Genomic DNA, 12,543 nt, shown 5'->3' with positions numbered 1-12,543 from the left:
TACAGCTACACCTCTGCATTTGCCAAAGAATTAATAAAATGAGTTTGATTCCCTTCCTGTGTAACTCTTTTCTGGATTGGTTTGCTAGGTACTATCACTTGGGATTCGGGGTTCTAGTTACTGTTCCCTAAGCTCTATGGTGATGCTTGCTCCCAGCAGAACGGCTTTATTTCCCTCCTCGTTACATGAAACTAATACGGAAATGGCCCTTTGCAACAGAGAGGTGTGGGTGACCGTAAATTATTCATCATATTATTACTAATGGATGTACTTCTCGGAGCTCTTAAAAGTGGTGCAACTCCAATTGACTCTGTTGTGCCTGCATCTTCTGGGCAGTCAGGAGGAGACATCGGTCCTACATGAGAATGTCATACATGGGCATCTGCTATTCCTTACCCTTCCCTGCATCCAGAACAGTGGAGTCACAGCTGCTGAGTGTTTGGCTCAAGTGTTGCTCCAGGGAAACTAAGAAAGGTAAGGGGCTGTCCTTGGTGCATCTCCAGCTGTCCAGACTGGATGAGGCCATCTTTCCACACCACATGGGAGTTTTGGGGGGCATGTGTGGGAGCACCCCTATACTGAGGAGAGTTCTGAACTGATTTTTCTTGCTTCATGTTTCAAAACAGCCTCTACTTGAAAGACTCGGAAACTCCCTGAGTCTTGGCAAGTCTCAGGTTGTCACTATTGCCATTATTTTGTTTCATTTCTTTTTTTTAACAACCCAAGGTGAAAGTTCATGTAAATTAGGCTTGCTGTGTTGCCAAAGATGACCTTGAGCTTCTCATCCCCCTGAACCCAGCTCCTAGCTTTGGCCACACATCTTCACACTCATTTTCTATGGACTGGGATCAAATCCAGGGGGCTTCATGCACGATAAACAAGCACTCCACCAACCGAGCGACATCCCCAGCTACCATATTTTAAAGAAAAAAAAAGAATCAATTTCTGATGTATTTTTTGTTTAAAATGATATTTATCTGCCAAGTGATTTTTTTTTACCATTTTTAAATGATTTTTATTTATCTTATGTATGAGGGCAGTACACAGCTGCTGCCCTCAGAGACACCAGAAGAGAGCATCGAATCCCATTACAGATGGTTGTGAGCCACCATGTGGTTCCTGAGAATTGAACTTGGGACCTTTGGAGCATCAGTCGGTGTTCTTAACCACTGAGCCATCTTGCCAGCCCCCATGACTTTTTTACTTTAACTCATTCATTTACTGGAGGAGGTGAAAATATTTAAATTGAGTTATCGTATAACTTTTTGAACACCTTCAACTGCTGTTGTCAATGAATGCCTAAGAACCATATAAATCTTTCTTATATCATAAATTCTTTTTAAAAATTCTTTTAGATTAGTTCATTTTATTTTATGTGTGCGAGTGTTTTGCCCGCATGTATGTATGCGCATCATGTGCATGCACAGATGTTAGAAGAGGGTGTTGGGCCTCCTAGAATTGGAGTTCCAGATAGCTGTGAGCCACCATGTGGGGTCTGGGAACCAAACCCAGGAGCTCCACAAGAACAAGTGCTCTTAACTACCAAGCCATCTCTCCAGCCCACACATAATATCCTTTTTGTAGAAAGAGTATAGTTTATAATTTATAGTTATTAACCAGGGAGCTAATTCACTGTCTTTTCTAAATTAAGGGCCAATTCCATATAGACACATACATATGTATGATATGTGGATAGTATCTGCTAAAAATCTTATGTATAGAATTATTTGGCATAGTTTTATTATAAATTTGAACAATTGAGGTCTTCATATTTGAACCTTAACATTCAGGTAAACTTGATATTTTCTTCAAATGAGAATTCAGTCCACTTTTAAAAATGCAATTGCCTCCTATTTTTAAGTATTGGCTTAACTGAACTATTCCTAGTTTCTGAGAAAGCAGCCTCTATCGCAGTGTTTCTTGTTTCCATCCCCCAAGGGGTGTGATGGTCTTTCCTTAACACCTGTGTTCGCTGCGCCACAGGTGACTGATCTGTTGGCTGCCCCTCATCCATCAACCTTCCTCTGTGAAACCTTCTGCAGAAAATGGTTCATTTCTAGTTACAAGGACCATCTTGCCATCTGTCCCGCCATCCCAGGACATTCTGTGAGATGGACCCAAGTAAGCAAGGTGAGTACTTATTGTTAGGCTTTTTGACATACATTGCAGACAAAAAGTTAAATACAGATGTGGTTTTAGACCTCTGAGTCACAGAGTAGAGACGGGGCAAATTTGTGGATGAAAAGTCGTTTATTGGGTGACTAAAATGATCTTCTCTCTTCTAAAAATAAATCAATAACATGCAGAAGAATATTTGATCTATTATCTGTAAAATCCTAATAATAATTTAACAAAAATCTTAGCATCAACACAATTATATTGTAAATTACTATTCTTACCACAAAAAAATTATATCATCTTATTGTTAAAATGCCGTTCCCTATACATGCTTTATCAAGTTAAGATCATAGTCCAACATGGATGCAAAGGTAAGAGAAAGATCCCCAGCTGTCACTAAACAGGTATTTGGTAAATGCATTTGGGGAAACTAATTACTCTGTGTCTGGCATATTTAAATGCCACAGTAAGCCCCAGAGGGACCAGTGGCATTTTCAGTTTTGAATTTACTTGTAACTTTATTTCCTTAGCAAATCTAGACTGTTAGCCTTAGTTGTTTGTCTTAAAATTCTACAATCTCATACTATTTATTGAAAACAGCAATATAAAAGTTTCAAGTTATCTTTAGCCCTTTCAAATTTGAGCCATCCTACCAATAAGCTATACACAGAGCAGTGAGTAACCCGTTTATGGTTCTATTTTCTGTCCCTAATGCAGTGTTTCTCAATTCATGGGGGCATGAAAAATATTGGGTTCTGCCTTCAAAGTGTGTGGTTTGGTGCTTCTGAGTGGTCTGGAAATGCTCAGTTGGCAAGTTCCCAGACAACATCAACAGGGCTTTCTTGGGCCGTGTTTGGTGGACCACTCACCTACTGTGAGGATTTCTATATACAATGGTGGTAAATTGAAAGAGACATTATCATATACACCTTGATATCTGTGGAAAATAAGCACGATGACGTAGCTAAACAAAAATAAGGATGGATGAAGACCAAAAATTGCTTCTCAAACTGCCTCTATGAACAAGGAAACACACAGCTTTTGTTTCTATAGCTTTAATCACCTAAAATGGCTTGTTCATGGCTTGAGGCCTGAGACACACCGCATTTCCTCCTTTTCTTGAGTTTTCTCCTATTATTAGAGAAAAAAAAAAATAGCAGAGCCTCAAGGAGATGAGGCTGGCAGCAGGTCACCCGGGATACTCATTCATTCTCCACGGCACATTGTATCACAGCTTGCCACGTTATGCTGCATAGCTTCATCAGATGATGCCGCAAAGCATCACTTGACAGGAATGATGGGCCAGATGGCTGTGCGGCTCCATGCTTCTCCTTCAACAGGAGCTGCATCTGGGGGCCTGCAAGGCCCTGGGTTTGCTGAGTTTCTGTGTCTGCTTAATGCAATGGAGAGAAATCAGGGCATAGAAACCTGCTGATTTCCAGAGGAACAAAATGCACCAGATATTACACTTTAATCAATTATTTCTGCTCTACTCTACCCTAAGTGTGTTCTCCTCCAGAGGCTAAGATGTTTCTGACTTCTCCCATTCTCTAATGTTGTCTGAAATGTAAGCATGTTTACAGCACAAGCAAACACTGAATTCAGATGGGTTAAATCAAAGTATAGAGTCTGTAATATGCTTGTATAGTGCTTACTAAAAAATACAGACACAAAGAAGCTTAGGCACAGTCTCTTTCTTGGATGAAAATCTTTAGGCAGAGCCCACATCTACCCACATGGGGTCTTTGACTTATGATCATGTATTGCTTATTGAATTAATATATACTTAGAATGTTCTCTGGTATTTACAAAGAATTGATTCTAAGTCCCTAGAGATCCAAATCTGCAAATGTTTGAACTCCTTACTCAAATGTCCTTGGTACTTACTTGCACATACCTGTGCATGTCTAACCATACTGAAAAGTCATCCTTAGATTATTTATAATATCCAATAAAGTGTAAAGACCATGGAATTAGATCTTATTATGTATTTGTGAATTAATTTAAAGAAAATTCTGTGTTTGGTATAGATGCAATTTTATGACTATTGTTGATCCTTTACCTGACTGAATCTACAGATGTGGAAACTTCTAATACAGATAACCAGCTGTTAAATCTAGTGTGTGGCTTGTGGTCTGCTCTAACTGCAAAGGTGACTCTGGCTTAGCTCAGCATTGCCTTGTTCAACACCCCCAGCCATTGGAATTTTCAGCTCACAGTAGCAATTATGGATTGCCTCCTCAAAGCAGGCATAATATACTATCAAAAAAAATTGGCTAGCTCCATAACATATCTGCCACTATTGTACTAGTGGATTAATGCTGCCTGGCCAGGAACTATTGTGTACAGGGTTTGCAGCTGAATAAGACTGTTGATGACAATTCTTCCCCAGCAGCCTACACAGGACCTCTGGCATCATGAACTAAAATTTTATGATGAAAGTTGAGCATCCCTAGAGGCGGTCCTGACCGCCATCTTTATTACACAAGATGAGCACGTCCACAAGTATCTGTATCATTAACCTTTCAAAAACATGCTCTATGTCTGGGGATAAGATTGCCCAAAAACGTACCTGGCATCTTTCCTTCTGGGCCTGTGAGTTTAAACCAAATATGTCAGTAAGGTGATTTTTAACATGTTCAAAATGTGGCTGTCCCTCAATTGCATAGATATCAATGTTAGATATAGATGATATAAATAGATATAGATGAGATTCATATAAATAAAAAGATAGATGATAGATAAATTGATAAATGACAGATAGATAGATAGATAGATAGATAGATAGATAGATAGATAGATAGAGGTAGGGGCAAAGGTAGGGTTAGAGGTACAGGTAGAGATAGAGATAGAAATTGAGAAATAGAAAGATAGAGATAGATAATACCCTGCCCTTCCAAATAAAAATCCATGCTTTTTTATTCAAGGAGAACCTTATTTGAAAATAATTCTCATGGTCTCTTTATGTGCTGTCAGCAATAAATCTTTATCTATTCTTTTATTTCTTGGTGGTGCTAACTTTGGTTTTGCACTCAACAAGAATCTAAACTCATTAAATTCTGTTGCACTGAAGGCTCACGGACTGCTTCTTAAATTCGAAGACACTTTAGTTCTCCACTAAAAAACTAGAAGAGCTTGAGCTTTGAAACACATACAAGCATGATTAAGAAAATGCCACCTTTAACCCTTTGAGTTCTCCAATCGCTGCCTAGAGGAGAAACAAACAAACGTTATTATAACTCTCCTGCCACGTGAGCCTGGGTCAGTGAAACCCACTGAACTGCTCCTTATTGTGCTCTTGTTGGGGCCACTTAGCAAAGGCTGAAGGACTGGCTGTGTTTCTAATCACGAAATTTTCCCTGCACAGTAATTCACTTATTCCTGATGCCCTGCAGCTTAGAAATCAGCTGGTGTTAAAGTTGAGATTCGTTGTATTTTGAAGTCTTCTTCTCCTTAGCATAATTAATACATCAGTCTTGAGATCAGAGCTTAGTTGTGCACAAAACATTTGCTTCAGAAGGAACATTATGGTTATAAACTATTCAGCTGGATTTTGTCACCACAGAAAATATCCAACGTACAAATCGCTCAAAATACAAAATACAAAGACAGCTCTTTCCAAATTTTACAATTTGTTTCCTCTCTCACTCAAGAGCTCTAACTAATCCAAACTTCATTTATTCCTGAAGTTTTAGACCCCCTTTCTTAGATTGCTCCCTGTTGTTGTAGTAAACACCATGACCAAAAGCAACTTGGGGAAGGAAAGGGTTTATCTCACATTACAGCTTAAAGTCAATGGACCTGCAGGGTGAGATCTGTAGCAGCTGGGGGGGGGGGGAGCTGCTTCCTGGCTTCCTGGGAACCCCTTCTGCTCAGCTTGCCTTTGTGTACAACCCAGAAACACCTTCCTGGGAGGCACCATCCATGGTCAGAGTCCTCACCCAGCAATCATTAATCAAAACAATGCCCACAGACTTGGCTACGGGCCAGTTGAATAGAGGCATTTTCTCAATTGAGGTTCCCTATTTCCAGGTGACTTCTGCTTGGTCCACACTGACAGAAAAACAGTACCCCCTACCACCGATTGAGTGAGTGAACTTGCCCCCATTCATAAAGAAAACGGTAGCTCTCAGATATGACAGACACCATCACCAATCATGTGCTTTTATTTAGTCCTCCGCTCAAGGGAATGAGGGATGATGGGATTCTCAGAAAAACAAATTCCTTCAGTTATGCATTCTCTCTCAGTAAGACCCAAAGAGGCTTTACTTGGTATCTCGCCATGGAGAGACTTGTTTTATAAAGAGACGACAAAATAATAGTAATCGCATTGCATTCTTAAAAATCGCTTGGAGACTAGATCTTAACTGTTCTCACCACCCCAAAACAGTATAACCATGTGAGGGAAAGCATATATTGGTTAGATCTGTGTAACGGATCCACAATATGCACATCTTTTTAAAAATCACACTACACAAAGTAGGACTTGAGGTATAGCCCAGTGATAGAGTAGCGTGTCCAGCACATACAATGACCCGTGTTTGTTCTCATGTTTCTCTGAGAAAAAGTTATACATTGGAAATGTATATAATTGTGTCTGTTAATTAAAACTAATGTGATAAAGTGAAAGAAAAGAATAAGCCTGTGCAGAAGTGGATGCTCACAGTCAGCTATTGGATGGAACACAGGGCCCCCAGTGGAGGAGCTAGAGAAAGTACCCAAGGAGCTGAAGGGGGCTGCAACTCTTTAGGTGTAACAACAATATGAACTAACCAGTACCCCCAGAGCTCGTGTCTTTAGCTGCATATGTAGCAGAAGATGGCATATTCAGTCATCATTGGGAAGAGAGGCCCCTTGGTCTTGCAAACTTTATATGACCCAGCACAGGGGAATGCCAGGGCCAAGAAGTGGGAGTGGGTGGGTAGGGGAGCAGGGGTGGGGGGGGAGGGTATAGGGAACTTTCTGGATAGCATTTGAAATGTAAATAAAGAAAATATCTAATAAAATAAAATAATAAGTTTAAAAAAAAAAAAAATAAGCCTGTGCTGTGCTCAGAAGCCGTCACCAGGAGGCGGTAGATTCGAACACATCCTTTTCCTTGTTTTCTTCTCAAGGCAAAGACCCTGATAGGAGGGTGATTGTTGCTCCCAATCTACATTTCCAAGTTGAAATCCAGCAGGAAAAACTCAGTCTGCTGGCCCGACACCTGGAACATGGGGTCCTTGGGCCAAGATTCGGGGATTAAGTCATGCATGTTTACCCTCCTTATTATGTGTAGAATTTGGCTTCATTTTCCAGCAGACAAAGGGCAGCCAGCATTAATAGGGTTTCAGGAACTCAGATTATGGGAAAGTGGTTCAATAGAAGAAAAGTAAAGTACACTACGGGGACATGTGCTCCCCCGAAGGGACTTGGCTGTGACAAATACTACCTGAACCCCTCACTTCTTGAGTCCATCACCAGTTCCTCTTCTGGCTCCTCCTCCCTGACCCACATATATATTCTCGAATCTCTCCTGCCTTTGCAATGCAGTCTTCATTTTCTATGCTGTTTATTCAGGCTTTCTCATCTTCCCTTCAGATTAAAGTTCTTGGAAACATCATCTGCTTTGGGGTTTACTCTTGGCCTTCCATTCCCCGCTCAGCCCTGTGCATTAAGAGGGGTGCTTTCATGGGCTTCCTGAACCCACTCTTGCAAAGATTTCAAGAATCAAGCTGACACTCGTGAACAGATAGTACAGTAGCTCGTAGTAATTGCTAACGTGGCCCTGTAGGTACCAAACCACAAGCTCGCCCCGCTTTCTAAAGTTTGCCTTCCCTGACCTCCAGCCATTGCTTTCTCCCACTAACGTTGGTGTTCTTTCTTATATTTCCTCTTGGACTTCTCTTTCTCTTCAGTTAATTAACTGATGATGTTTCCCACATTTGTTACTTAGTCCTCCTTTCTACCCACTAACTCTTCAATGTACTCAAGCCACCTAAGTGACGGACATGATGCTGTCTGCATCTAGCACTGATGACACCCGAATCTCTAGCTCAGCTCAAATAGCAGCCCTGACTGGATCATGGGGACATGGTCAGCACTCCATGTAGCTTCTCTCCCACGGTGAACTGCCAATACACAGTCTTTAACCACATGTGGCTTTTGAAAACTTGAAATATAGCTACCGTGAACTGAGATGTGCCACAAACAAACATTTTCAATGACTAAATATGATTAAAAATACATCATGGATAATTTAATTACATGTTAAACAATAACTTGACATACTTTCTAAAAGTAGAAGGGAATTCCAGCAACACCCTATATCCTTGCTATATTATACCACCAGTACGGATCTAGTAGGTAAAATAGCAGACACTAGAATTATTACTTGACTTTCTACACTAAAGCACACAAGGTAGGGTTTCCTCCTTGACAGATCTTGTCAAGAGAACCTTCAACTAAATCAGCATCCACTGATTGGCACAGAATAATAGATAGAAATTTGTTTTGTTTCTATTTGTGAACCATAATCTATACATATATTCAACTATGTGAAGAGAAGACATTGTTGGCTGATACCAAGATCTATGCATAACCTTATTGTCTAGAGATAATTCCCAAAAGTCATTGCAAGTTCCTAGACAATTGTTCTAGAATCAATAATTTTTTTAATACAGAAAGCTTTCAGAACTTTAGTTTGCATACATCTACTTCAAGGCCTTGTTCAAGGGCACATTGCCTATGCCTGCCCCTGAAGTGTGTGGACAGCATGCTACAACCACGTTTGAATGTGAACTTGTAACAAGCCACACTCTGAGGACCACTGCTTTGCACCATCAATAACCAGCTTTAGCAGGCGATTTTGGCTGCTTACAATAGACAGAACATTGCATGGGTAAGACCTTCTAAAGCTTCATTGAACTGCATTACCAACATGAACACATGGCATGATCTAGTCTGCGGTCTTACATTTTGCTAGCTGTGAAGACTGATCACCAGTCTCATCAGACAAGCAATCTGTCCCGAGACAACAAAAAGCTGTACTGTGAAACTTCTACATGTCTTTTATTGACATTTGCAGATAAAATAGCATAGTGTCTCTCTTAATTGTCTCACTTACAAGATAAGGCTCTAGGAGCCCTTCGATTCTCTCTAGGGGTGTGGGATTTGCTCAATGACATAAACATTATCCACTCTACTTCATGTTTTCTTTGCAGGTGCTCTTAATAGAGTTGAGAATTCTGTCTATAGAACAGCCTTCAAATTACGATCTGTGCAAACTCTTTGCCAATGTAAGTACAAGTTCTTTGTAACACTCGAGACAATCTGACCCTAATGTGTGATGTTCAGTTCATGAAGAGAAGCAAAACCTGCCCCCACGTAGGTAACATCCTGGATCAGGAAAGCTGGACCTGTGCATTGAACCCATTGGTAACATACAGGAGGTAGGGGTGGGGAAGAGACCACTGTGAACAGTCCACCCATATGTTGCTTCACTGACAGCAATAGGAAAGGTAGGCAAGGATTTTTGAAAGCAAAAAGCCCCAAACTCCAAGATAAAGTATCCCCGGAGCTCCAGGTAGCAAGATCCAGAGACTATCACTATTCGGAATCTTGTGAGATTAACGGACCACACCTTTATCTGCATGACTATAAATTAGAACTCTCACAAGACAAGAACCCCCTGCATTCCAGATGCCAGGCCCAGACGATAGGAGCTTGTGATCAATGACTAAAACAAAAAAGTTTACAGCCGCTGCCACCTGTGGCCAGGTTTTATTGAAGGGGCATTCATGAAACCTGCTCCCCTATGCCATAGACTTTCCCTTCAAAGCAATATCAGAAAACAAATAAAAAATTTTATTATGCTAGGTGGGTTCCTTATCTGTGAGGGTGATTTATGAAGTGGTGAGAAGCTCTGGGTTTATCATCGCACAGGCTGAAGCATTTTAAATGCCAGCAGCTCTTGGGCTCTTGACATCCCCACCTCTCCCGTGGTACTGGGAGTGTTTATTAAGCTTGTCTGTCACCCCCTGTTGGCAAGATCTATAGAGCTAGCTAGATTTCATTCCTCTCTCTATTCCTTGCCTTGTAAACTTTTTATATGATGGCTACACATATGTGTGCCTGTCAGAAATCAGTCAACGTTCTTGTAAAACAGCCCTGGTTTTATGAAGTACCATCTCAAGATAATAATATTGATGGAACCAAGATTTCAAAAAAAGTGATATTGCTGAAGAAGAGTGAGACTCACACGGTCTGGTAATTCAGCCACAGATTTTAGGATGCTGTTTAAGATTTATTTTTTACTGCGAGAACTGCAAACACACTGTTTCAAGACACTGTGTTCCTTCTGAAGCTAAACTGTAGCCAGGAAAGCTGTATTCAGATGGAAAATGCCAACGTTTAGTCCCACCGGGGCGCAGTGCAAAAAGATTCTCTGCCATTTCATCACCACAGGGTTTCAACTTCTTAGAAGGTTTATCCTTCAAGCTTCCATCTCTTATTAACTTCAGTCTGTAAAAAATCTACGCTCCACCTCTAGCAATTGTCCTACTAATAGTGTTTTCATGCCTTAATGACATATAGTTTCAAAAAAATCTAGGTGGACATACTTGATTCCCTTTAAGAAAAATCCACCCTAAAACAAACAAACCACAACAATCTCACTTAAGCACTGGGAGATATTTGCTGTGTTTGAAGCCATTTTCTCTCGTCGGAAAGTAGGTCTCCATCCTTTGTTTCCTGCAGTGGACTTGATGGACAGCTTCCTGATTCAGCAGGTTCTATGGCGTGGACGTCCTAGGGAGAGCAAAGAGACCTCCATCTCTGTGCAGCAGCTTTTTCAGGAGCTCCGGGAGCTGTTTCAGCGCACTGGGGTGGGAAATGCAGCCCAAGTGCACCCAAGAGCGCCCGAGCTCACCCTGAGTCTTCTCATGGCCATGTTTGACAGGTGAGGATGTGGGGATAGCCCTGTGGCCGCAATAGCAAGATCTCTGACCACTGGCTATTCAGTTCTGTCTAATGTTCACTTGAGATCTGCTGTGTAAAATGTTCTACTTGTCGGCTTGATTATTTGTCACTAACCGATTCATTACCCACTCAATAAGGAAATAAAGCAGTGTCCCTAAGTGTTGATTGTACAAAGGATGCATAGAAAGATAGAAGCAGGGAATCTCTTCCCCTCAACCCCTACTATGAACTCATTCCCATTTGAGCAGAATCCCCCACCTTTTGGAGGGGTAAGATGTCTTTATAGTACACTTTGCTCTTCATTGTCTTGTAGTATATTGGTGTTCATTTCTTTCTTATCAGGTTTTGGCTTAGTTGGGTGTTTAGCTGGGGTGGGACTGAATATCTAGCACATAGACAACTGACAGCTAATATTTCAGAAGTTATGCTCTGGAGACGGTGGCTTTGTAAATCTGTGTGTACAGTGTATGTTTTCCTAAGCTGGGATTTTTTTTTCCTGCTGGTTCTCAGTTGGTTTGAAGAGAAGGAAGAGGAGGAGGAGAAAGTGATGATGGTGACGATGGTGGTGGTGATGGTGTTGTTGTTGTTGATGATGATGATGATGATGATGACTTAAGCTTGCCTCCCAGAGGCAAGCACAATATAAATCATTGCCAAATTCCTTATGTTTATTTTTATTTCCTTCCTGATTTGCTACGTACTTCTAACTTCACAAATAGCAGATAAATACATTATTGAGTAATTTTGTCATGATTTCAGCCTCTTTAAACATTAAACCTTTTCAGTTAGTGTGCTTATCTCTAATAGCCCTCATACCTTTGATAAATTGTCTGTCCAGGGTAGAAAGCTACACAGCTAGTGGGCAGGGTCCAGTCAGGCTGAAGGCTAGAGCCCACGGGTAGTTTTGGAAGAGCACATGCTTTCTTCTTTCGACCTCATCTTTGCTGTGTGGAACGCAGGTAGGTGAATCCTAAGGGACTAAGACTGCCCACTCCACCAGGATAGGCCACATCTGCACACCCAGACCTGACACAGTGCTTATCACAAAGAAGCACTCAATAGTTACTGAATTATGAATGGATAAATGAATGAATGAGACAATCACTTTCCTTTAGTGCCCTGTTCTGCCAAGTTCTAAATATATGAAGACTATAAGAAGCAACATTAGTATCATATAGGAAATACCTATTAATACTTACAGTTCTTATAAACCACTTCTATAAATAACCCTGCCCTCTCTGCCCTTGTCTGTGATTTGTGATTCATGGCCCCACAGAACAGGATCAGGTATTCTTAAACTTCAACCTGTGACTGCTGCGCTGGTTGCCCTCTCAGGGGACAGCCCTCTTACAAAATACAGAGGTAACATGCGTAGCCATTAAGTGTGTTCTGAAGCATGATGACTCTCCAGCCCCCAGTATGTCATCCTGTCTGCTCACTTCTGAATCCCTGTTGTAATGAACTGCT

General features: G+C 41.0%; 1 protein-coding gene across 1 annotated transcript in view; it reads left to right on the top strand.

Moving 5' to 3' along the window:
• Window positions 1-295: 295 nt before the first annotated feature.
• Dytn (dystrotelin) overlaps window positions 296-12,543 on the top strand; it is a 62,484-nt gene continuing 50,236 nt past the window's right edge. The window contains exons 1-5 of the mRNA XM_021199128.1: window positions 296-474; window positions 1,984-2,130; window positions 9,321-9,395; window positions 10,855-11,056; window positions 12,353-12,438. Of these exons, the coding sequence (XP_021054787.1) occupies window positions 2,112-2,130; window positions 9,321-9,395; window positions 10,855-11,056; window positions 12,353-12,438 (382 nt within the window). The 5' untranslated portion in view covers window positions 296-474; window positions 1,984-2,111. The remainder of the gene's footprint in view (window positions 475-1,983; window positions 2,131-9,320; window positions 9,396-10,854; window positions 11,057-12,352; window positions 12,439-12,543) is intronic.

The sequence above is a fragment of the Mus pahari genome, chromosome 5 (genome assembly GCF_900095145.1).
Source record: "Mus pahari chromosome 5, PAHARI_EIJ_v1.1, whole genome shotgun sequence".
Taxonomy (NCBI): Eukaryota; Metazoa; Chordata; class Mammalia; order Rodentia; family Muridae; genus Mus; species Mus pahari.
Note: the sequence above shows the minus strand (reverse complement) of the source record. Positions and strands in the feature narration are given on the sequence as shown.